Source organism: Myotis lucifugus, unplaced genomic scaffold, assembly GCF_000147115.1.
Source record: "Myotis lucifugus unplaced genomic scaffold, Myoluc2.0 scaffold_19, whole genome shotgun sequence".
NCBI lineage: Eukaryota > Metazoa > Chordata > Mammalia > Chiroptera > Vespertilionidae > Myotis > Myotis lucifugus.
The window spans coordinates 323315-347164 of record NW_005871067.1 but is presented as its reverse complement, the minus strand read 5'-3'; the positions used below and the strand labels follow the sequence as shown (position 1 = coordinate 347164).

At 47.6% G+C, this 23850-nt stretch overlaps 1 protein-coding gene across 4 annotated transcripts in view; it reads left to right on the top strand.

Moving 5' to 3' along the window:
• Positions 1-7462: 7462 nt before the first annotated feature.
• Positions 7463-23850, top strand: part of SLC7A1 (solute carrier family 7 member 1) — a 38436-nt gene continuing 22048 nt past the window's right edge. The window contains exons 1-4 of one of the 4 annotated variants that reach the window (XM_023751119.1): positions 7466-7603; positions 20582-20681; positions 20825-20875; positions 23373-23756. In XM_023751119.1, the coding sequence (XP_023606887.1) occupies positions 23387-23756 (370 nt within the window). In that variant the 5' untranslated portion in view covers positions 7466-7603; positions 20582-20681; positions 20825-20875; positions 23373-23386. Of the gene's footprint in view, positions 7604-20581; positions 20682-20824; positions 20876-23372; positions 23757-23850 lie in introns of those variants that run through there. The other 3 variants (XM_023751120.1, XM_014452865.2, XR_002828412.1) reach the window with 3 other exon arrangements.

Genomic DNA, 23850 nt, shown 5'->3' with positions numbered 1-23850 from the left:
CACCCCCTGGGGCACGGAATGCCTAACCTGGATGGGCCAGGATGGCAGGGCTCTTCTTCAAAGAAACCCTTTGAAGTGCAAACATTTCCTTTCCTGAAAAGAAGGGAAATTGAAATTGTTCTGTGCAGACAATGTTCTCTTAGATCAAAGAGGGAGTGAAGCTTATAAAGGGAGATTCACGATAGACCTACTGTGGCACGGTGGAGATGTGACTGTGTTGATGTCAATGTCCACTGCCCGGAGTGTGAGTTGGTGAGTTGATATTTTCCTTTAAAAAAAAAATTTATTGAGGTCCTAAATCTAGACCTGACAATGTTATATTTAACTATGTCTCTCTTTTGTGTTTTTATATTGTGTTAAGCATTTAGAAAGACCTTTTGGGAAATTATGACACCTCCATGATGGAAAATTTGGTAGCTAATAGAAATGACGTTTTCATAGGACATTTGATCTAATAGGAAAATCTTTACTGTTCAAAGTGAAAAATATCTGGATGGAATTTTTCCTATTGAGTGTTATCTTAATGCGACACATGTATTTACACAGAAAGAAGTGTTTGAACGGCCTTTTGTCTTGCTTAGAAAACAAATATTCTTTAACAAGGCCGTGTGTATAATTCTGAAAATAATTGTAAAGAAAGGGCATTGATCCTACAGAACAAGAGCACAGGGACATAACAACTAGCATCAGATAACTTGCCTCCTTTATTAAAACCGTACAAATCTCTGTCCTTGTTTCTCATAAACTTCTTTTATTTATTATACTTCTCAATAAAAATAAACTTAGTGTAAGAATTCAGAATACTTAATTTACAGTCTCTTAAAATTTTATCTCTAAGTTACAGAAATCATCACCACTGTTAGTATTCGAGAAGATTCCTCCAAAACTTGATTTTATGCTGTTGTTATGCTAATATTCTGTGAAATAAGGGATACTCTGTCGTTGTCATTATATAACATGTCCCCTTGAATCTACAAACTTAACATTTTAGCAGCTAGTTTGGTTTTTTAAAGAACAGCTTTTGTTGGAAGACATGTCTTTTTCGCTAAATGGAAATGTTGGGAGACATTAGGCAAAAACATTCCTTAATTTTTTGAGTAACTGTACTGAACTGGGAAGAATGTCTCCCTAGTCTGAGTTTGATACAATCAGAATTTGGGAAAATTATCCGATAATTTTCCCTAGGATTTGAGCCCAGTTACTGAAAGACTGTCTTGGGTCTGTGGTCTGGTGAGGTGAGGGCATAGCTTTCTTGGGCCATTTTGAGTGGGGGCAGAGCCTGGGCACAGGCCATGGCTGGAACATTCCATACACATTCGGGCACTTTCCTGTTGCTCTGGCTGCCGGCCTGTTAACATCTTGCCTGAGGATCTGCAAGGGAGTTCTTGTGGAATCGCCCTGGAGAGCCTTTGAGTTGGTGGGAGATGAATGTAGAACATCCTGGGTGGGCTGGCTCTGACACCCCAGCTGGCCCCTAAAAACCCCAGCAGGGGTCTCTCCCACTAGGTGTGTGGCCATGTAGCACAGAAACACCATTTGCCCTGAAGAGGAGGCCCTCCCTGGGAGCCATGAGAGAGGAAGAGGAGCTTTCCCTCTACACTTAAGCAGCCCTGCCCCAAATTTAAATGAGCGGATGACTCAGAAACTGTAGTCCTCTTTCCTTCTTCTGTAATTACTGTTAGACTGTCTGAAGCTTACAGGACTTTATTACTTGTCTGGGCATGGGAAAGACTCCTTGAAATTTTGTGCCCTGAGGGCCACATACCTTCCAGGTCTAGACCTCATGAAAGGCCTGCATCTACACATGCAAACTGTACACTGATAAAAAAAAAGTGTAAACCCAGGGACAAGACTAACCATGTCATATTTTGTTTCTGGAAATTTAGCACACAAAACAGACGTTTTCTCCGTATAGTGCATCTTGGGCGACTTTTTGATTGGCCTCTCCATCTGTATCTAAAAAGCATATAGGTAGGTATACACATGGATTGAACAGACATGGAAATACAGGCAGGCGTTAAGGATAGAGAAAATACATTTTAGTGAGTCTACAAGTTCAGTAATTTACATAATGTAATAGGGTCTTCCAAACCCTAAAGTCAAACTTCAGATTTCTTTAAACAACCTAGGCCAGGACATGCATACACACAACCCCCTAAGCCTGCATAAGGTTTACTTACATTGGGATATGGATAATAGGGATGAATGGCTAAAGGTAAAAGGGCAGGCCCACCTGGGTCCCAGAAGTGCTGGACTCTGCCGACAGGGGAGACGTGCTTTTGAATAGTCAGGGAAGAACTTGGCTGCATTTGCCTGTCCTTCAATTAAAAGCTTGGTGCCTCGTGTATATTTGCACTGGGAAATCTGAGGTAAGAGAAGTCTGCTTCCCCAAGTGGTCCTGCTTCCCCAAGTGCTTTACTGAAAATGTTCTGAAAGTGTCGGGAAGTTCCCCGGAATTCCTTGATCTAAATGGAATTCTTGTACTTTCTCACAGGGGAGAGATGGGGAGAAGTAATGGGGATGGAGTGTTACTACATTCAGTTGTATATGATTTTTATTTTTGCTGGGTTGTCTGGTTCATTAATTCATATGCTCATTAGAAGGCTTTCTGTTACGTGACATGGAAACGTCATTGACATTGTTCTTCAAAATGTGGGACTCGTGACCCTTCTGTAAAGGGTGGAGAGCCAGGACTAGAACTGGGGAGAGCTTTGGATGGTGGGGTTAGGGTGTGGTCGGCATGGGCGGGACTGATTGTGCCCTGCGGTGGCTTTCACATTTTGTATTCTTCCTGTAGCACCCTTATGAAAGCCCACCATAACATTGTTTCTTTGGGAAAATCAGATTTAATTTATGGCACCTCATGTGGAAATGTAGAGGGTAGCTTATAATAATCACCTTGTTTACACCTTTCAGTCTCTAGAAACTTGCACATTTTAGATTTGTCTCACCAGGTGTTGAGATGAGCAGTGTGTTGCACGGGTGAAACTTTGCAGTTGGGCCTGTGAATAATTGTGCTGCTTATAACACTCACCTTGGCAGAGAGGAAAATCCATCAGCCAAGGGAATGTGTCTTGATAGTTCAGCAAAGCAGCCAGGGGAGGAAATGAAGACACATTTTAAGGTGTGAAAAAAGCCTCTAAAGGAGAAGGCTGTGCTGTCCAGCGCAAGGAACCCCCTCCCTCCATGTGTGTTCGTGGGTTGTCTGAGCAGGGCGAGGGGGAACCCATAAAGCAGGGACGTTTCATGAATGTGCTGGGAAGCCGGATATGGTGAACATGGGTTGATGAAAGGTGCTTAGGGCCTGCAGTCCTCTGTCCCCTGCTGCCTGGCCCTGAGGTCCTCCTGGGACCCAACACCTCCTCCTCTCTGAGTGCCCCCGGCTTGCCTCCTCCTCACGTAGGCACGGGCCAGGAGTCCAGAGACCAGAAATGTTGAGCAGGGACTACAAAAAGTAAAGGCCCTGGGCCCAGTGTCCAGATCCTCCCCCTTCCTTGGAATACTCCAGAAGAGCCATGCTAGTCACAACTGGACATTTCCTCATGCCTCTGGCAGTGAGCAGCTTGGGGCAGGTCATTCCTGCTCTTGATGCAGCCCCCTGGGTGCTTGCAGACAGGTGGGGTCAGGAACTTCCGCCCTGGGCAGCTGGTGGCTGGTAACAGCCCCTTGACAACAGTAACCTTTTGTGTGGGGCATCTCCTGCTGAGGTTTTGGAAAACTGGGATAGGCCCTGAGAAGTTTCAGTCCCACACTATCTCACCAGGGAGGAAGCTTGAGGGAGGTTATTTTTCAAAAGGATCAGACAGCCATACACATACAAATATATACAGGCCCCACCAAAGGGAAAAGAAAGCAAGCTGGCCTGTGTTAACCCCCCCCACCCCCCCGTTGGAATTTAGGATGAAGCCCTTCTGTAGCAATGCTTCTAGAAAGAGTCGTCTTCTGCCAGAAACGTTTCTTTTGGAAAATCCGTCAGTGTTCCTGCCTCTGCTTCTCTCTTCCTCCTCTGAGACACATACTCTGCCTGCCTAGTGGGATAGAGACACAAGTGATGTTAAAGGTGTGAGAGAGAAGGGGAAGGGTCTTGCCTGCTATCAGGTATGCATGCAGAAATAAGGGCAAACATGACTTTGTGGACTGCTTTCTGTAATCTGGGTTAGACCAGCCTGAGATGAAAGGGGGCACCCTGTTAAGGGCACTCTGCCCAAGCCCTTTAGATTTGCCTTATCAGACCTGACCCGTTGATGGGAGAGCCTTCTTATTTGGATATGCAGAGGCGCGTATATAAAAATAACACGCCCTTGCATTGAGTTCACAGAAGGTTCAAAGGAAGACAAAGGATGGCAAGTAGTCAGGTTTGCAAAAAAGGCTTCAATTGTGCAGCCCAAGTTCAGATGCTTTAAATCTGCTCTGTGGACAGAAATCCGATAAGGGTTATATTACAGAGGAGGGGAACGTTCTGATCTGCCAGTCCCAAGGAAAACTTTGCTTTTGTTTGGGGGTGGAGGAGAGTTCACATGAGGGGTGACGAAGATTTGGGACTTCCCAGTCTGGCAATACCGAGAGAAGGAGTGACCATAAGACTCTTGGAGGCTGTGGCAGGTCGAACCACAGATTTATCACCCAGCTTTGGAAGTCAGAGCTTGTCGCTTGTCTGGATTCTCAAATGTTTTAAAATAAATAGGAAGCAAAAAGTGCTTTCCACAGCCCATGATAAACGGACAACCAGCGGGAGCAGAGGTGTGAAAAGGAGGAGGCTCGGGAAGAATGTCCTTATTGGTCGCACGGGGGAGCCAGGGGTGCTTGGGTTGTCTCCTAACAGCGCTGTACGGACATGTCTGCTCACAAAGATGGCCTTGCGAGCTTTCCCAAAGACAGGACTCTTGGCCAGAGAAGACCACGTTTGACTGAGATATTATTTCCTATGTTTTTGGCATTTCAGAGTGGAGCAGGACACCTATCCATGTTGTCCTTGTAAAGTGAGTTGCAGCCCCAGGATGGACACAGCCCTCTCGTCTGAATGTGGAGCCCCACTTGGAGCTGAATTCCTGGAGTTTTCTGTGCTCTTTCTGGGATCTCCTCTTCTAGCCCACCTCCCCCTTACTCGGGACCTCTGAGGGCCAGCCTCCAGCTCCTCCGAAGCCTGACAGTTTGCAGCTACACAAAGTATATGTTTGATCTGAAATTGGTATTATTGCTGTCAGCCTTTAGAAAGTGGGGAGAACTGGAGACCCAAGAAACAGTGACATAATGCCAGTGACACCAATTTTAAGGCCAGGTTACTGCATTAATGAACTCCCAGATTGGCCCATCTCATCTGAGAGGGTGGTGTGGTTCTTTCTGCCTGCAGAAAGCATCCTGTTTCTTGACTGCCAGTACCAGGAGTTTATGCCCTTATTCACGGAGCATTAGGCAGCATTGAGTATTAATGATGTTTGGTGAGAATTAATAAGTATATCTTCAGCTCTCAAGGGGGATAGGTCCTTCTTAGGAAGTTGCAAGGCAGCGGCAGGTGACCAGTGCTGGCACCAGTGTCCCTCCATGAGGACAGAAATACATGCCTTTGGGCCAAGTTGGTAAAGTTGTGCATATAGCAGATCCAAAAGCTCAATTCAGCTTTTATGTTGGCTACCTGTGATCTGTTTGCAGATTCTAAATTTGGGGACTTTTAGCAGCATGGAAAGTTGACATTGGCAAAGCAAATCTAGTTTTCTTTATAAAAATTCAAAATATACTGGGGATTTATCCTAAGTTAGGGGCAGGATACAGTGCTGTATTTTTGAAAATATAGGTCGTCATCTTTTTTTTGAAGTTTATTGTTTTGATAAGGCGTCCCTGGGATTTCTTCCAGCACAGATCAAGGGAAATTGGCGCAGGGTTGAATAATACTTTTATGTATAAATAAGAAAATCGTGGTATTAGATGTTTGTGTAAGTGCTCCCATGACTAAAGAACAGTTGCAACTGTTACACAAAGGGGCTTGGAAAAATGTATCTGAACTGGCTTGGCTTCAGTTTGGGAGGTGTTAGCCTTTCTTCTCAAATTGCATCCGACTGTGTGGACTCTGTGCTTCGCTGGGAGGGAATCGGACCAGGTGCTTCATTGGCAGGGATGGCAGATGTTCTTGTTCACATGCTTGCTGGAGGCCCCACACAGACACTGGTGATTCCTGCTGCAAATAAGTAGCTGGAAACTGGTAAAAAGGCAGACAGCTTTTGTGACTGCGGTGAGTGCCGTGGAATGTGAAGATACACCTGAGACGGTATTGCTATATAAGATTTCAAAGCAAAGCTCTCCAGGAAGTGTAGCATTTGTCCTTGTATTCATTCATTCAGCAGTTATAGTTATGGTTGGATGCGTGAGGTGCTAGTACCGAGGTACCCAAGGGCTGCCTTCTGGGGGATCCTCTGTAGATACTGTGAAGGTGCAAGCAGTTGGCTGAGAACCCCATTCCTTTATGATGAAGCCAACTAGAGAGAGTGCCAGTCTCTGCCCACCCACCTTCGTCCCCTGGAAAACTAAGGTCCTACAGTTAGGCTAAACCTGCTCACAATTGCCTCTCTGTTTACGTAGGCAATCTTATGGTCTGTCATCAGTCCTCACCCTGTCATCTCTGAAATATTTCCTCTTTGTTGGCCAGATTCTCTACTTTTATTTACAGCTCCCCAAACCTCCATCTTTCTGAAGTCCTTCGTGTTTGGACATGTCCCTTTTTGTTGTTGTTTATGTTCTTTCTCCCCTATTTTTGTATATTTTTCTATGTTTTTGTGTCTGTCCTTTCTCCCCTGTTAAACTACAAGCCCCTGTAGGGCAGGGACCACCTCGCTTTTTCTGTCGCCGGCAGTTCCTAACTGTGTGTGTGCAGTGGACGCTCAGTACACAACTCTTGGATGAAGGATCCTGGGACTCCGGTAGATTGGGCGTCTCTGGGTGGGAGTGTGATCGGCATTGGGTCAGGTGGTCCAGCTCTGGCGCCTTTCCCACCTACCTTTGGTGTCTGTGCCACGCACTTTGACCTTTCCTTTGAAGAAGGGTTGTGAAGCAACATTACACACGTAAAGATCAACAAAGAAGAGTGGATGATTCCCGGGCAGAAATGCAAGTTAAAAGGCAGGAAATGAGGATACTTAGTAAACGGGTTTGGAGGGGACGAGCGGAAAGAAATGTCCTTGAAATTCTTCTTTAATCATTTGTTTTTAGAGACGGAAAGTGGGACACGGAGAACAAACATTTTCATTCAATGTATACACAGTTTGGCAAAACAAATAACTGGGCTTTGTGAGTGTCCAGATGGCTGTGCAGTCTTTTTCTGTTGAGTTCAGAGTAGAATAAGTGGGAGAAGCTGCCCCTGTGACGAAATGCAAGGTAAAATTCCACTTTTGGGATTGAGAGTCAACATATGCCAAGGCCTCTGGGTGGGGTGGTGTCGCCAGGGGAGTGACCCACAGCCCGCAGTGTGTGACCGCTTGTTTCTAAAGGAGACACATCAGTGAACAGCTCCTGGCATGAAAGGAAATGCTGTGATCCAGGGCTGTGGTTGCTGTCAGGCCCCGACACCCCCCTCAGAGGACTATGGTCGTTAGCTCTACAGAAACGGCAATAGGTAAATATTCACAAATAAGAATCTGGTTAAAAACTTGGTCATTATTAATTTCATTGTTTATATTTATTACTTATATTTCTTAATAGTTTTAACTCAGTTTAAGCATTTCTAGGCAGTTGCCCTCAAATTGCCCATCTGAGTTAGTACAGATGGAAATAAATTAAATAATAAGCTTATTTTTATATTTTAAGCTCTATATTTGTATAGTCATTTGTCAGTTACAGAACACCATCATATAATATAAAAATCTACTTATTTAGAGTTCCTGCTTAATCTCCATAGCACTTTATGAGTTGGTTATTAATAAGATTTCTTATAGATGAACAAACTACTGTAGTAACAATAGTAATAATAGCAGCAAGCATACAGCACTTACTGTGTACTAGGAACTCTATGTGCATTGCATATATTTATTCATTTGAACCTTCCCAAACTCTGAAGTAGCTATTACTACCGTTATCCTCATCTTATAGAGGGGAAAGGAAGCTCATTAAGTAACTTGCCGACCATATTTTGAATCCAGTTTTACCTGAGATTTTAGCCTCTTCACCATGGGGAGCAGGTAGGGATGGGGTGGAGAGGTGTACATGAATTACTCATTTTCAGATGCTAAGACTGAAACAGAACTAGAGTGACTTGCCCAAGATCGCACAGCCAGGGGCAGGCAAGTCTCCTGACTCCTCCTCAGATCAGTGAGCAGATGCAAAATGAGCCACATGAAAAAAATGTTTCACTCAGGGAGCATTTAGTTCAACAAACTCAATAACGTAGCTTGATGCGAGTGGGCAGGCCTTCCCACCCAGGTGCCCTGAACCGTGGCATTCTTCTCCATGCATGGAAAGGTCAAAAGACTTTTATCTCGTTTAACTGAATTTGTGTGATGTTGACTGCGATGTCTGTCTAGCTGGAGGCCTTGCTGTGTTCACGGTTGGGCTTAGCCACAGAGGTGGATCCTGGGGGGAACTGGCCCAGTGAAGCGGCTTTGGGATGAGGCCACATCAGCCACTTAGAGCCCTGATGAGCATCATTGAGATTCTCTGAGGCTCAGTCTTCTCATTTATAAAGTGAGGATTGACTGTTGGTTTTCTGTGCGTGTGGAAAACTTATCAGTGTCTGCAACATATCAGCTGTGCAGATTTTACTATATTACATTGAGGATTGTGTTGTTATAATGCAGTGTTGTTGTAACTGGTCACTAGAATCTGTCCGGCATTTTTTATTCTAGGGGAGGTCTGTGTAACTCACTGTAGAGGGAGGAGGGCGAGCCACTAGATGGCTGAAGGCCCCATCCAGCTGTGTGAGTATATAATAGAGGCATAGTACTTGGCAGTGGCCTGGATGGCCAGCGTTCCTCAGGTGACATCAGCGTCATGGACATCCAGAGCTCGCTGCCCATAAGGCTTCACCATTAGGGCCCCTGCAGGGAGCAGATGGCGTCCTCAGAGTAGGTAGTCTGAGGTGAGTTAATAAAGCTGCTGTTTAAGAAGCCTGTGGGTGTGACAGCGGACCCTGAGCAACCCTAGAACCCTAGGCCTGGAGGGTGCAGAAGAGAGTTGGTGACCACAGCTTCCATCAAGGAGGCCATCCCCCTCCCTCTCCTGCCAGTGCCCAAAGGGTGGAGAGTGGCCCTGGGACAAATGGGATGTCACTTCAGGCCTCGGAGGACAAAGACCAGCTACATGTGCAGCCCCACATTTTGGGTTGTTCCAGACAAGCCTCAGTTCTTAATGTGTAGTCGAAATGATCGGACAGAGGCCCATTTTGAAAGCATTTAAGCTGATGGCTTCTTTGGTAAAATTTCTTCGATTACTTGGAGCAAGTTTGTCTAAGTCATTCAGAGTATTTGGACTTCCCTGGTAAAATAAAAGCGTAGATTAGATCATGAAAAGGGCGAGAGAAAATATATTAAGCTTTTTGGGCCACACGTAGTCTCTGTCGAATAATTGGTCTATTCCTCCTCTTCCTCTTCTTCCTTTTTAAAAAAAACAAACAATAAAAACAATTCTTAATTTGTGGTCAGTACAAAAATGGGCCAAGTGCCATAGTTTGACACCTCGTGGACTAGATATTTTGTTTCCCTAAGTGTGTTGTGTGACAGATGATTTTAGGGCATGCACAAACATGTTCATCTTAATAGTGTAAGTGCAAATGCATATTAGAAAAAATAGTACTGGAAACGTCCAGAGCTCACTGCCCATAAGGCTCTGGCCATAGGGTCCCTGCAGAAAACAGAAGGCCTCTTATTTGGGTGATGGGGCTTGTTCATATCTGGTCTCAGATCACTTTGGTGCTCCATTTATGAGAGTAATACAAGGTTTTCTGAAAGAAAATTTAGATCATTGAAAGGCGGGTGCCTTTAAGGAACAGCATTAGGAATAACTGTATGCATGCTGCCTGGATACAACAAAAACTCATGAAAGCGGTATGCAAATAGGCTGGTTTGGAATGTACTAGGTCATCTTGTAATCAATCCCTTCTTACCAATACTGGTGTCCCTTGATTATTTCATATTTCATACTAGAGGCCCAGTGCATGAATTTGTGCACGGGTCCCTCAGGGTGGCTTGAGGAGATTGGGCCCCAGCTCGCAGCCCCACCTGGCACCCCGCCTTGGCCTGGCACTGCCCCCTCACCTGCTCCACCATCCCGCCTGCAGGGCGATCGATCAGGGCTGGGCCTCCCTGCCTGGCTCCCTCAGCACCTGGGAGCTCTGCGCCCCGCTGCTGCCACTGCTGGTCGCTGTCTGCAGGCTGATCTGCGGGACGATCGGGCCACCGTTTGCACCCACCTCAGCCTGGCAATGCCCGCTCACCTGCTCCACCATCCGCCACAGTCCTGCTCTCATCGGGGCCAGCAGCGCCTCCACTGCAGCCCACTGCCAGCACAGTGTTGCTGATGCTGGCCATGTTCTGCACCTCCCCCTGGTGATCAGCGCACGTCATAGCAAGCAGTCGAACTCCCTGTCTCCCTGTCAAACAACCGCCCAAGGGGACAATTTGCATATTAGGCTTTTATTATATAGGATGTAGCTGTTGGGACCATTTCATGCAGGTGAAAATGTTCTCAAGAAGAAATCTCATGTGAGTTTAGCGGAAAAAATGGGAGGACAGAGCCATCTTTAAATCAGGTCCCTACTGCTAAATGGCAGGTGTGTGTGGTTCCATGCCGCCTGTGCCTCCTTCCCTGGGAGAGAATAGTCTCCTGTGGGGAGCCCTTTGCATCATAAATCACTCCCTGCACATTGCATTTCCCTGACTGTGTTCATAGGTAGAATTGCAGTGACACAGCCAAGTGATTTAGCCCCAGGAGAACAAATTAAGGCTCTCAAAGCACAGAAACTCAGAACCCAAAGCTTGCAAGTGCTTGCTTATTCCCTTTGGTAATCCGTGGGCTGGTGCAGGCAGGCTCCTCTGAACCTGGCTGCCCTTGGCAGCTCCTGGCCACATCTAAGGCTGCTTCAGAGCAGCCGCACCCTGGGACACGTCCATTGGGAGGACGGAGCAGGCTAACACCTGCCTGCAGGGAGTTGTCCAAGAGCTTGTCAGTGCCCAGGAGAGTAGCATGAACTCACCTGTCAGGTGTGCCTGGGCGGACAAAGGGTTGTCTCCAAGCCTCCTGAGCATTCCAGACCTTCAGTGCGGGAAGCATTCCCAAATGTGTCTCCTGTACATCCCACTTCCCAAGCGGGACACGTTTTTTTCCCCCTGCCTCACTGTATGTGTACCTTCCTGGTCTTAGAAAATACTGTGTTGGAGCTAAGATACTTCGTTAAATTTGTTACTGCCTGTGATCGTGTGCCTTCTGATTACCTATGAAAGCTGTCCCTTTTTCTCTGAGATCCTGGACCATGTGCACACAGAGTGAGAGGGGTCCCCTCTTCCCATCCCCTGTGCTTGTCGTCTAAACCAGCCAATGCTGCAGTCTTCCTCAATTTTATTATTCTATGTCCTGTTGCCATGGAATATTTAAGCTGTGAATTAAAACTGGAGTTTATGTTCACACTGGAACCGGAGATATGGCAGCACCAGGAGCCAGTTTCATGTTCCTGAAACTCAACTCGAAATGGGTCTCCCACAGAATAGCTGCTGTGCAGCTGGAGTGGACATCTTCTTTCCCACGCACCCAGAGCTCTAATGGTTGGTTTTGGGGGTAGGCGGGAGAGTTTGACTTGAAGCAGAATGAAGTATGTAGACAAAGTGCTCCTTCCCTCCCCTCTTCTTTCCACAGCTTCATTAATGGTAATTTACATACCATAAAGATCATCCATCGAAAGTATAAATTCAGTGGCTTTCATCAGGGATAAGAACCAAAGTTGTCTTCAGAACCTGTTTTTTAAGTGGGAGGATGGTCCCTGTGTCTAATTAAAGTTTTACTGTAATGACATTACGGCCCATTGCCCCAGGGGACTGATTGTAGGTACATGGACTCTCAGTCCTATTAAAAATCATGGAGCATAAGGGTGGATCTCGAGTTAGTCATGCGGAGGTCTGAACCAAGATTCCGCTTTAAACATCTGGTTTTTCATACGTGAGCTGGTGCAAAAGCTGTATAAGCTTCAAGGGGCCAGATTGAGTGTTAAATGACATGACACTCAGTGCCTTACAAGAGGGCCCTGGTACATAGTAGGCACTTAATATAAATGTTAGCCATCATCATCATTGTTATTGTTATTACTAGAGGCTTGGTGCATGAAATTCGTGCATGGGTGCGGACCCTAGGCCTGGCTGGCGATCGAAACACAAGCATCTGGTGTGGAAGGGCAGGTCCCGGCTACTGTCTGGACCCTGGGCCCTGCACATCCCCTTCCACCTGAGTCACGGCACCCGAGTCCGCACGCGGAGATGTGGTGAATGCAGCCTGACGCCGCGGGCTGGGGCGCAGCGTGGGCCTCGGCTGCCCAGTGGTGCCGCACGGAAGCCAGGCGGGCAGTGTGCTCTCTCCCAGCCGGCCTCGCCGACTGGCTCCTGCACGAACCCACAGGGAGCCCAACTGGCCCCTTCGGTCGGTCTTGGCGGCTGCGGCCTGGCTCACCCGGAAGAGGCTGCGCGGGTGCAGGGCAGGCTCCTCTCAGGCACCCGGCACCTGAGCATGGGGGCTTTCCTGGAGCAGGAGCCCTGGTGTTCTGGGGGAGGGTAGCAGACGGAGTGAGAGCAAGCTCAGTGGACACCCTGCATTCTCACTGCACCTCCATCCCTGTCACCCCCGCCCCCAGGTAACTGGCGAGAGGTCGCAGCTCCCCGCCCTGGCGCTGTGGGAGGTTGGTTGCTGCTACCCACTCCCAGTTCCCCGTCCCAGCCTGGGGCCTGGCCCTGATCAGGTGATCAGGGCCTGCTGGCTGCTGGTCACTGTCTGCAGGGCAATCGATCAGGGCCGGGCCCCCAGCCTGGCTCCCCCAGTGCCTGGGAGCCAGGCGGCAGCCATCTGCAGGGTGATCAGAGGGGCGATCGGGCCCCTGCTCACACCCGCCTTGGCCTGGCACCGCCCGCTCACCTCCATCATCCCGTCACAGTCCCACTCTGTCGGGGCCCATCGGGGCTGGCAGAGCCTCCACTGTAGCCTGCTGCCAGCGCTGCGTCTCCGATGCCCTCCATGTTCTGCATTGCCCCCTGGTGCAATGACTGCCCAAGGGGACAATTTGCATATTAAGCTTTTATTATATAGGATAGAATTTTTATTATTATTGGGGCCATGTCTGGCTTAGGCATGTGTTTATTATAGCAGGACCAGAGTAAGGATTCTGAGCATAGTTGGTGACAGCATTTAAAGAGTGGGGAGGCAAGGATGGAATGGAAAAGCAGCCTGTTCTTCCATACCTGCCCTCCCCCAGCACCAGTCCTCCCTTCCTCTTTCCCCACTATTTTTCTGCCCTAATCATTTTTGCCTTTCATAGTCGGAGAGGATCTCTGCATTAGATGACTTGTCAGTCCCTTCCAACTCTTAGAACCTGTGATTTTGTTTTTCAAATTCTCAGGTTTTAAAAAACAAGAGGTTCACGCTCACTGGTAGGCAGAGCCTTTCTGGGAAGGAAGCTACCATTCTGGTCTCTGGACGCTGCCTCATCTTTGTGCTCCTTCAGAGCCACAGCGCAGAGATGTCCTTCACTCTTAAACACCCAAACAGCGGGTTTTCATAAGAGGAATTTTTTATAAGGTGGCAGTGGAGCCTTAATATCAAAGTTGAGTTGCTTACCTGCTCTGAGCTCCCACACCTCATCTGTGAACTGGGGGTGAGGGATCCTCTCTGGAGGCTCAGCACAGCACAGACACTTAGCACAGGTCAGCTCCTTCGCCTCACCGGAAGCCCCACCTGGCAGTCGCCTCTCTAACCTTGTCATCATCTTCGAGTTACATGCAGAGGAGTGAATCTCAGGCAGTTCTGCAAGATACCCGAGCCACTCTTAGAAATGAGAACCCGGATGAGTAGGTGAAGCTTTTAATCTCTTATTTTTTCATCTGCTTGCCTCTCAGTTATTCTCAATCGAGGGTTCTCCAGGGATGTGGTAACACAGTTTTCATGATGAATACATACTCATTTGCAAACATTGTTTGTAGTGTTGGTTTTTTAAAAATAAAACATGATTTAACAATAATTTTTAAGCCAGTTCACTTAAAAACATATTAGTAGAGCACTTTGCAGCCCACACAGCTCCATACAGAAGGCAGGCTTCCTCCACCTCGGTGGCCATCATTCTTGGTGTGGGGCTGTGCCATGCCCTGTAAGACGGTCAGCAGCATTCCTGGCCTCTACACACTCGATGCCAACACCACCAGCTCTCAGCTGTGACAACCAAATATGTCTCCAGACATTGCTAACTGTTCCTTAGGGCCAAGTTACCCCCAGCTAAAAACCTGTCCTGCAGCCTCTGACTTGGCCTCCCCTAGTGGGCCTTCCCCAGGAGATCTGTGCTGATGGGAGGAATGGCCTGCACTGGCCTGTCGCAGTACACAGCCAAGGATCCTGGGCCTTCAGAGGAGCATTTCACGTCTCAGAGGAAGGATGAATCACCAGGTTGTGAGGCCAGTGGTCCTTTCCTTGGTACTGGAGTCATTTTTCTTTTTAATAAAAATGTTTAAATCCTGTTTTTATAGAGAGTGGAAGGGAAGGAAGGGGGAGAGAAAAAGAGAGGGAAAGAAACATGGATGAGAGACAAACTGATTGGTTGTCTCCTGAACACGCCCCCAACTGAGCCAGGGATCAAACCTGCAACCCAGCTACGCGCCCTTGACTGGGAATCAAATCTGAGACCCTTCGAGGTTTGGGCAGATGCTCTAACCATTGAGAATACTGGCCAGGCTGGGCTGGGCTGGAGTAATTTTAATTATTGAAGAGTTGGGGGTAGGAGGAACATTTGGCTATTTCCTTGAGCACATTTCCTGTTGAGTTTGTAATTTTTTCTCCCTGATAAGCATTGTAGGACCACAGTGTCTGTCTAGATTGTGTGATCTTTCAAACAGCTTTTCTGTTTAAATGTTATTACTGCCTTAGGGAGTAGACAGAAACTGGTGTGGGTCCCAGTACAGGTGGAATTAGGGTGGACATTGGCAATTGAGAGGAGAGGTGGGATACTCATGTTTTCAAGTAGACACTGGAGTCCATTTGTGAGTTTGCCTGGGAACCTTTAGCAACAGCTGTAGAAACCTCTGTCATCAGGCAAAGATACATATAACTGAGAGACTGGTAAGTGGGAATGTACTGTGCGGTCACAGAGCTATGGAAGTCAGGAAGTGTGGGTAAGATGGCAGTGTAGTGGAACATGATATGTAAAAGTATTTTGGTTTCTGGTACCATCCCAGCCTGCCCCTTGCTAGTTAACAAGAGTTTGCTGATTTTTTGTATAAATTCAAAGTTCAGAGTTTCAAGACTGGTAGGCTAAGGGACAGGGGAGTCACTATTAAGTTCCTGTGGCCCAGAAAACCATTTTGGAGTCACCACCCTCACAGTACCCATATTGCAGGCTCATAAAAAGAGGGGAAGAAAGTGGAATGTCTGAGCACTGTCTGGATCCTTTGGTGCCTGGAGGCCTCATGGTTCAGGGGACATTGTGGGCTCCAGTCTGGACTGTCACCTGCCTCTTTCCTTGAAGAGGAAGCCAGCGCAGTCAGCTCCGCACAGTGCGTTCCAGCCTCGCAGCCCACGTTCCCTTTTAACAAACGAGCTCAGGCTAAAATGGCAAAACTATTTACTAGTGTGCCAGAGAAAAAATGTAATTATGGTTTGCTTTTACAAACTATAAATCCCTCCTTTCAGAACTCTGACACCTTGCTTATTTCTCCCTTTGGCTGTGGGAACTTGGCCATCCCAAAGGAGCTCTGTTCTGCCACAGTTCTTGTTTGGAGTCAGTGAACTTAGAAATCCCCTGACTGCCTTGAACTGTGCTTCCTATTGTAGCTTCATTCCTGACAGTAATGCTGATGTCTGGCCTTCTTGTGGGATAGAGCATTGGTTATGTCATTGGGCCTCATCTTATTTCTAATTATTTAATGGAATTGCATTAGGGGACCAGAAGTGTGCTACCTCCACTTAATAATTCACCCATTCTAATTTTTTGAAACGGTGTTCCCAGTAATAGAGTGTAAACACCATGAAAACAGGTATTTTGGTCTCGTTAGTTTCACTGCTGCATACCTGGTTTCTGGAACTGTGTGGCAGGCACTCAGGCATGCGGCATGAAGAACAGGATAAACCTCACGGGCAAAGCACATATTTAAGTTAGCAAAACATTGGGCATTATGTTTAATAAAACAAAAAAAAATTGCTTTTGCCTGAATGGAAAGATCTGATGCCTTTGGCTTATACTTTGTTTAGTGGAAGACCATTTGTGGATGTTTTCCCGTTATTTTAGGTACATATCTCCCGCCTGTGTGACGGTGTCACATAGTGTCAGGGTCACACCTTGACGGTTTCTGTGTGCTCCTTGAAACAGGTGTGATATTGGAATGCTGCTTGCTGTATTTAAGAAATAAATGACATTGAATGCTTTAGGCATGAGGTGTGTGTAGCATTCTCATTACTGACTTTAGCAAGTGAATCTTCAAATCTGAAAAAATGGAATTAATTGGTTGAACATTCTTGGATTGAAGAAAGGCAGTGCTAATGAATTCATTTGCCGGGCGTCTGGTCTCCTGGATCCTGGTGAGTTCACCCACATTAACGTACAGCCTCTCTTTCTTTGAGACTTGTCAAAGGAGGGTGAGGTGCTTCCAGGACAGGACTGTGAATAGAGCAGGGGTCACCGAGCCTGAAGGAAGTCCCGCTGCTTTCCTGACTTGAGTGGGTGCGAGGCTTGGCTGTGCTCACATCCCTGGGCAGCCCAGCAAGCAGCGGTTCTCAAACTGTTTGGTCTCAAAGCCTCCTCACTCTTGTAGACTATTGAGGGCTCCCCAGAGCTTTGGCTTAGATGAGTTATATGTATCAATATTTATCACATCACTAATATTTGTGTATTAATCCACTCAAAAAGACATCAATAAAACCTCTTATCTTAACATGAATAACATTGTAATAAAAATAACTATTTTCTAAAACAATGGAATTTAATAGGAGTGTTGTCTTACATATTTACACGTTTCTTTACTGTTTAGCTTAATAGAAGGCAACCGGGTTCTGATGTCTGCTGTGCATCCGTCAGTGTTGATGTATTGTTGTAGATGAAGTATGTAAAGATGGCCTCAGAGAATTCTTGGGAAGGAGGAGTACTTTAGTAGCCTTTCTAGATAATTGTGGTTATTCTCTCTTGATACTACATGAAAACTCACAGGCAGTGGTGGGTTCCACTGTGGAATCTGAAACCGCATCAGTGAGCTTTTGTGCTGTAAGCTACACGGGCCTGTTCTGCCGTATGAGTTACCTGTCACCTGGGTATGGTCTGTTGTACTGCATTACTGCACAGTTGAGCTGTGCAGATCTGACAGGTTGACACATTTCATCACATAATATTTTTCTGAAAATTTGGGAAGCTGTTGCGATCTTGGTGATGGATGCAAATTTTCCAAAGTTCTGATTTTTGTGTGTGTTTGCTTGAAAGCTCCAATTTTATCATTGACAACAAAGATTACCAATTGTTTGCCCCCCAGATTCTACTTTCACTCCAGAGTTTTCTTCTTAAAGTACAGATCCAGTCGTGGCTCTTGGCTGCCCCTCCCTTCCCCCAAGAATAAAGCGCAGTTTTCTTGACTTCATCATATGGACTTTGACGACTTCATCCCGGCCCCAGCACTTGGGCAGTTTCCAGGCTTGTTTCCATATATATATATATATTTTTTTTGGTGTAGCTTAAAACATCGCATATTTATTACCTTATAGTTCTGGAGGTCAGAAGTTTGAAATAGGTCTCACTGGGCTCAGATCAGGGCGTTGGCAGGGATCCGCTTCTTTAAGGCTCTTGAGAGAATCTGTCCCTGGTCTCTGCCAGCTTGTAGGAGCTGCCTGCCTTCCTTGGCTCATGCCCCCTGACAGTGGCGGATGGAGTCTTTCCGACATGGCATCCCTGTGACATTGGACTCTCCCACTTGCTTTTCCACCTTTTAAGGACCCTGGTGATTACATGAGGCCACCCAGGAAAATCTTCCCATCTCAAGTTCAGCTGATTTTTTTTCCTTTTTTCCGCAATTTTAATTCCCCTTGTTATGGAGCCTAACATAGTCACAGGTTCCTGAAGTTAGGATTTGGTCTTTGGGACCATTATTCTGGCTGTCACACTCAAGCCTCCACAGTTTTACATTTAGGCCCCCTCCCCGCCCTTATGATGGATAAAGTCGTCCTCTCTAAACATCACCTCATTGCAAAAGCCTTTCCAGAAGGCTCTTGGTGGGGCCAACTCTGGTCTCTTCTACCAAGACGGAGCCTCAGGTATGAATCAGCACCTGGGCGCAGTCGCACAGTAGGGTGCCTGTCAGTCTCCTCTGTTGGACTGTGAGCCGGAGCCTTATTCATCCTTGTTTTTCTCAGTGCCCTTGTGGTACTTGGCACATGGTAGAGCATCAAGAAATAGCAAAATATTGATGATTTGGGGCTATCTTTAAGTGAATGTTGAGTTTCTTTGTTGTGATAATGATGTCATCTTTATGTAGGACTGTCTTTCTTGGGATTTACCATTCGCTGTTATAGCTCACTTGCAAATGGTTCATGACAAAAGCATGTATTTCTACAAAGATATGGCAAATGTTAAATATTGGTAAATGCAGATGAAGAGTGTAAATGTTCATCTAACTTTTCTATCGTGTTGGACATTTTCAAAATAGAAAGTGGAAAAGCATGAAATCAACATGTAATGAAGTGCATGGCTGTGTCGGTTGGGATTGCTGGGAAGCCGGTTCACTGCTGTTGAGGTGTTAAAACTAGCTGTTGATTGCGTCTTCATTGCATTTGGCATAGTGATCATCCTCTCGGGGTTCACATGCGGTGCAGGTCATCTTCAGGAAGCCTGATGAAACCTCCCCAGCTCCGAGTGAGTGTGTACGTGCAAAGTAGAAATGGTAAGATTGAGAAAGCACAGGACTTTCTGTGCCACTCATCTGGATGGTTCTTCCTAACATGCCCTCAGGGAAGTCGGACCTCGCTGCATCCAGACAGTGGCCCCTCCAGTCACCAACCTCATTCTTTCTGGGATTGCAGGCCACTCCACCAGCACGTCAGCAGCGCACATGCTACATTTAGAACAATCTGTGGCCTGTCTGGGTGTCTGCTCAGTGCCCACGTGTCAGCCGGTAGAAGAGAGCTCCCTCATGAAATGGTTGACTATACAGATTGGAGTGTGACTGTTTCCTGAGGGAACCAGCTAAGGTTTTCTGCCCCCACTGACCTTGGTTCTCAGTGCCAGTGTCAGGAGAGGGTTCATTCCCCTCTGTGGTCCCTAGCAAGGGCCTCAGTGCTCTGTCTCACATGCCCTAGATTTGTGGAAACAGACTGTGTGGAGGATGCTTTGATAGCATCCTTATCTATGTACTAGAGGCCCAGTGCATGAAATTCGTGTACGGGTAGGGTCCCTAGGCCTGGCCGACGATCAGGGCTGACCTGTGGGGCGACTGGCGGGGTGATTGGGTCCCCGCTTGCACCTGCCTTGGCATGGCACCACCCGCTCACCGGCCCTGCCCCCTGCCGCCACTGCCAGTCACCTCCCTCTGCGGGGTAACCGGTGGGGTGATCGCGGGGTCCCCACTTGCACCTGTCTTGGCTGGCCTGGCGCCACCTGCTCGGGCCTTGCCGCGGCCACCATTCGGGGCCTGCGGGTTGGGGGCAGCTCCTGCGTTGAGCGTCTGCCTCCTGGTGGTCAGTGCACGTCATAGTGACTAGTCATTTTGCTGTTCGGTCGATTTGCATATTAGGGTTTTATATAGATAGGCGTAAAAGCCTAAGCGATCGAACAACCGAACGACTGGTCACTATGACATTCACTGACCACCAGGGGGCAGACGCTCAATGCAGGAGCTGTTCCCTGGTGGTAAGCACCACTGAGCTGACGGACAGGTGCCAGATGCAGGGCTTACAGCTGGCAAGTGCGGCTGCAGCGGCGTGAGCCTCTCCCAGTCGGGACTGACTGGGCAGGAGCCTGCAGCCAGTGCAGCGGGGCCGGGATGAGCAGGAGTGGCAGGCAGCATTGGACTGCCGATTTCAGCCTAATCCCCACAGGCCACGCCGAGGGACCCCACTGGTGCATGAATTCATGCACTGGCCCTCTAGTTTAAAATATGATCTTCCATTTATACAGGTGATGTGGTAGCATGCCTGGGTTCAAGGCCATCTTGTCGGTTTCCTATCTTCTGAATTCCCCCATTGATGCCCCTGCCTGGTGGTGCTTCACCCCGTGTCTGCCCAGTCCCTGTGACGTGACCTCCCGCTCTCATCCAATCTTAGTTTGCATTACAGCTAGGAGTCCTTCCTGGTACTGAGCCAAAAGGAATCATTCCTCTTGTAACAGCCACAGGCATGGAGATTCTGGGGCCAAAGAGATTGTGTCTAATGTCTCTTCTTTGCTTCTCAGGAGCCTGAAGCCCCCAGCTCATCCCTACTGAAACATCCTTGCTCCAAGACCCAGGTGACTGTTGGGTGACAAGGTGACAAGTCCTCGCATCATATTCCAGGTATAGTCTGCCCATCAGCACCCCAGCAGGATGGTCGTCATTTATGTGCTAGAATATATTAACTTAGACCTTTGGTAGGTTGTTGACTTTTTAAGTGAACTGACAACTAAAACCCTCTGTTGTTGTTCTTTTAAAATTTATAGCTTCTGTGCTTTTTCAGGATCACCTAGTACTTCCATCTCATCAGAAAACAGGTTTGCCTTTTCACAGTGGTGGGTTTCTTAAATTCCTACATTTCTTTCAAACAGAACTCTTTTTTTAAAGAGTTTTTTAAAATTGGATATTTTTCTTTAGAGAGGAAGGGGGGGGGGAGCAACATCAATGATGAGAGAGAAGCATCGATCAGCTGCCTCCTGCATGCCCCCTACCCAGGATGGAGCCCAAAACCTGGGCTTGTGCCCTGACCGGGAATTGAACTGTGACTTCCTGGTTCATGGATTGATGGCTAACCACTGAGCAACACTGGCCAGGGCCAACAGAATTCTTAATACCTACAGATGGTAAGGCCTTCTGCACAAAGGCCTCGGCTGCTGGCTGCTCCCTGATGGTGTGCACAGTGTGCCAGTGACACAGTGGGCTGTGTTTCTGCCTTTGACTCTGGAGGACTTTGCATTTCTCAAGGTAGTGGCAGGCTCCAGTTTCTTTCCTACTCCTAAACTCTTACTCTTGCTCCTATTTCTCTCCCTCTTCTATTTTTCACTCTTTTACTTAAGAATTCTTTTGCAGCTTGTTCTGGGATTTAGGTGCCATCAAGATCTGCTATAGATAGTGTGTTTTATGCAGGTTCTTGGGTTCCTAGAGTCCTGAGGGGGCATTGGAGCCAGGAGGGGGTGGTGGGGTTTGGGGAGGTCAAGGCTAGCTAGTGGGTCTTGGCGTACCATTTCTCTTTAAATTAGAGTAGCTCCTGTTTTATCTGACTCTTGCATTTGGTTTTGGCATAGGATGTAGTGAGGGGGAGAAGTTTTTCTATTAAAATATTTGAAAGTCCTAGCTGGTTTTGCTCAGTGGATAGAGCATCGGCCTACAGACCGAAGGGTCACGGGTTCAATTCCGGTCAAGGGCACGCATTTCAGTTGCAGGCTCCTCCCTGGCCTGGGCCCTGGTCGGGCTGGTGCAGATGTGTTTCTCTCACATCGATGTTTCTCTCTGTCTTTCCCTTTTTTTTCTACTTTCCCTAAAAATCAATGGGAAAATATCCTCAAGTGAAGTTGAAAAAAAATAATTTAAAAAATACTTGAAAGTTTTTTTTCTTTTCAGTTATTCTTTGATTAAGAAAAACTATTTACCACAGGGACTTCATCATTATCACTGTTTTATTTACCACAAAAAAAATGGAGGTTGTTTTTCAGGTGTGTGTGTATGTATAAAGAATGTCACCTGACTTACCCTGCTCTCACATTCTTACATTCCTTGGGAGCCATTCTTAGCCTTCCTCCGAGTGTTTTGCTATATTAAGAATGCTCACGTAATCAGGGATCAGCAGCCCACACCGTCTTTCATCAGAGGAACTTTGTGGGGGATCTAGCCAGTGCCCTTTGCCACACATCAGCATCTCCGAGCAGCTGCCTGCAGTAGAAGGAAGGAGGAGGGGATCCCACAGCTCCTAGTTCCTGGGGGTTTTCCGCTATAAGTAAGCACCTTATTTTTGAGGCTGTTGCACCTTGTAAATGTCAGAAGCAAAGGTGCAGAGTTACCAGGTGAAGCAGGGGCCTGCTCACACCCCCATGTCCTCCCTGGGCAGCGGGAGTCCATCTGCCTCAGGAGAAATGTGATGTGGGAACCTGGACTCTTTAAAAGCCCCCCGGGGTCTACATCTGTCTGAACCCAAGCAGCGAGGGGCACATTCACTCAGCTCACACCTGTGCTTGACACAGCCAGTGTTTAAGGAAATGAAACCCACGTCCTATCCCTGGAAGCAGTGTCAGGGCGGGGAGGCACAGCATTTTAGAAAAACATTATGTGTCTTTATAACCGAGGCTTGTGACTAGATGCAGAGATGTCCCCAGGTGGATTTTCAGACTTTATGCCTCTGTCCTCACTTTATGAAATGGACTGTTTTTCCCCATGAAAGTAGTAGCCTCTGCGACAGACAGTTAAACCTTCTCCTGGTCCCACACTCCTTCCATGGAGCCCCATCACCCTTCAGCCCCCCCGCCCTGACACTGCTTCCGGGCATAGGACTGTGGGTTTCATTTCCTTAAACACTGGCTGTGTCAAGCACAGGTGTGAGGTGAGTGAATGTGCCCCTCGCTGCTTGGGTTCAGACAAATGGAGACCCTGGGGCTTTTAAAGAGTCCAGGCTCCCACATCACATTTATCCCCCTGCTTCAACTCTAAACCGGACCATTTTTTTGTAGTTTTAGTCTCCCCTCCTGACCCCACACTTTTGGTTCAGTTCTGTCATGTGAGTTTCCCGTACTCAGTAGCTTCTGCCCGCACACCGTTTCTCCTATGAACTTTAGAACTGTGGGTGCTCAGAGAGCAAATGGTACAGTCAGCTGCTGGCTGGCCCCGGGTGTGCGCTCAGGTCAGGCTCAGGCAGGAGGGCCTAGGTAGTGTTCTGATTGGGGAACTCTGAGACTGAAGACATTTTAGCCATAAATCATAAGGGACCTGGTTGCTGTCCGTGTTGCGATTAGAGGGGTTGAAAGGAGTGGCAGTGACGAAACACCCTGTGCTTTCTCTTTGCAGATTTGATCAGCAGAATGGGATGCAAGGTGCTATTCAGCCTTGGTCAGCAGATGCTGAGGCGGAAGGTGGTGGACTGCAGCCGTGAGGACAGCCGGCTGTCCCGCTGCCTGAACACCTTTGACCTGGTGGCGCTGGGGGTGGGCAGCACGCTGGGGGCTGGCGTGTACGTCTTAGCCGGCGCTGTGGCCCGTGAGAACTCTGGCCCTGCCATTGTCATCTCCTTCCTGATTGCGGCGCTGGCCTCCGTGCTGGCTGGCCTTTGTTATGGAGAGTTTGGTGCTCGTGTCCCCAAGACTGGCTCGGCATATCTCTACAGCTATGTCACCGTTGGGGAGCTCTGGGCCTTCATCACAGGGTGGAACCTCATCCTCTCCTACATCATCGGTGAGTTGTCCACTTCTGTTGTTCCCACTTCCCTCCTTTGCTCCAAATAGACCAAGTCTTTCGAGGAGAACCTCCTTGCCTGACCATTATCCGT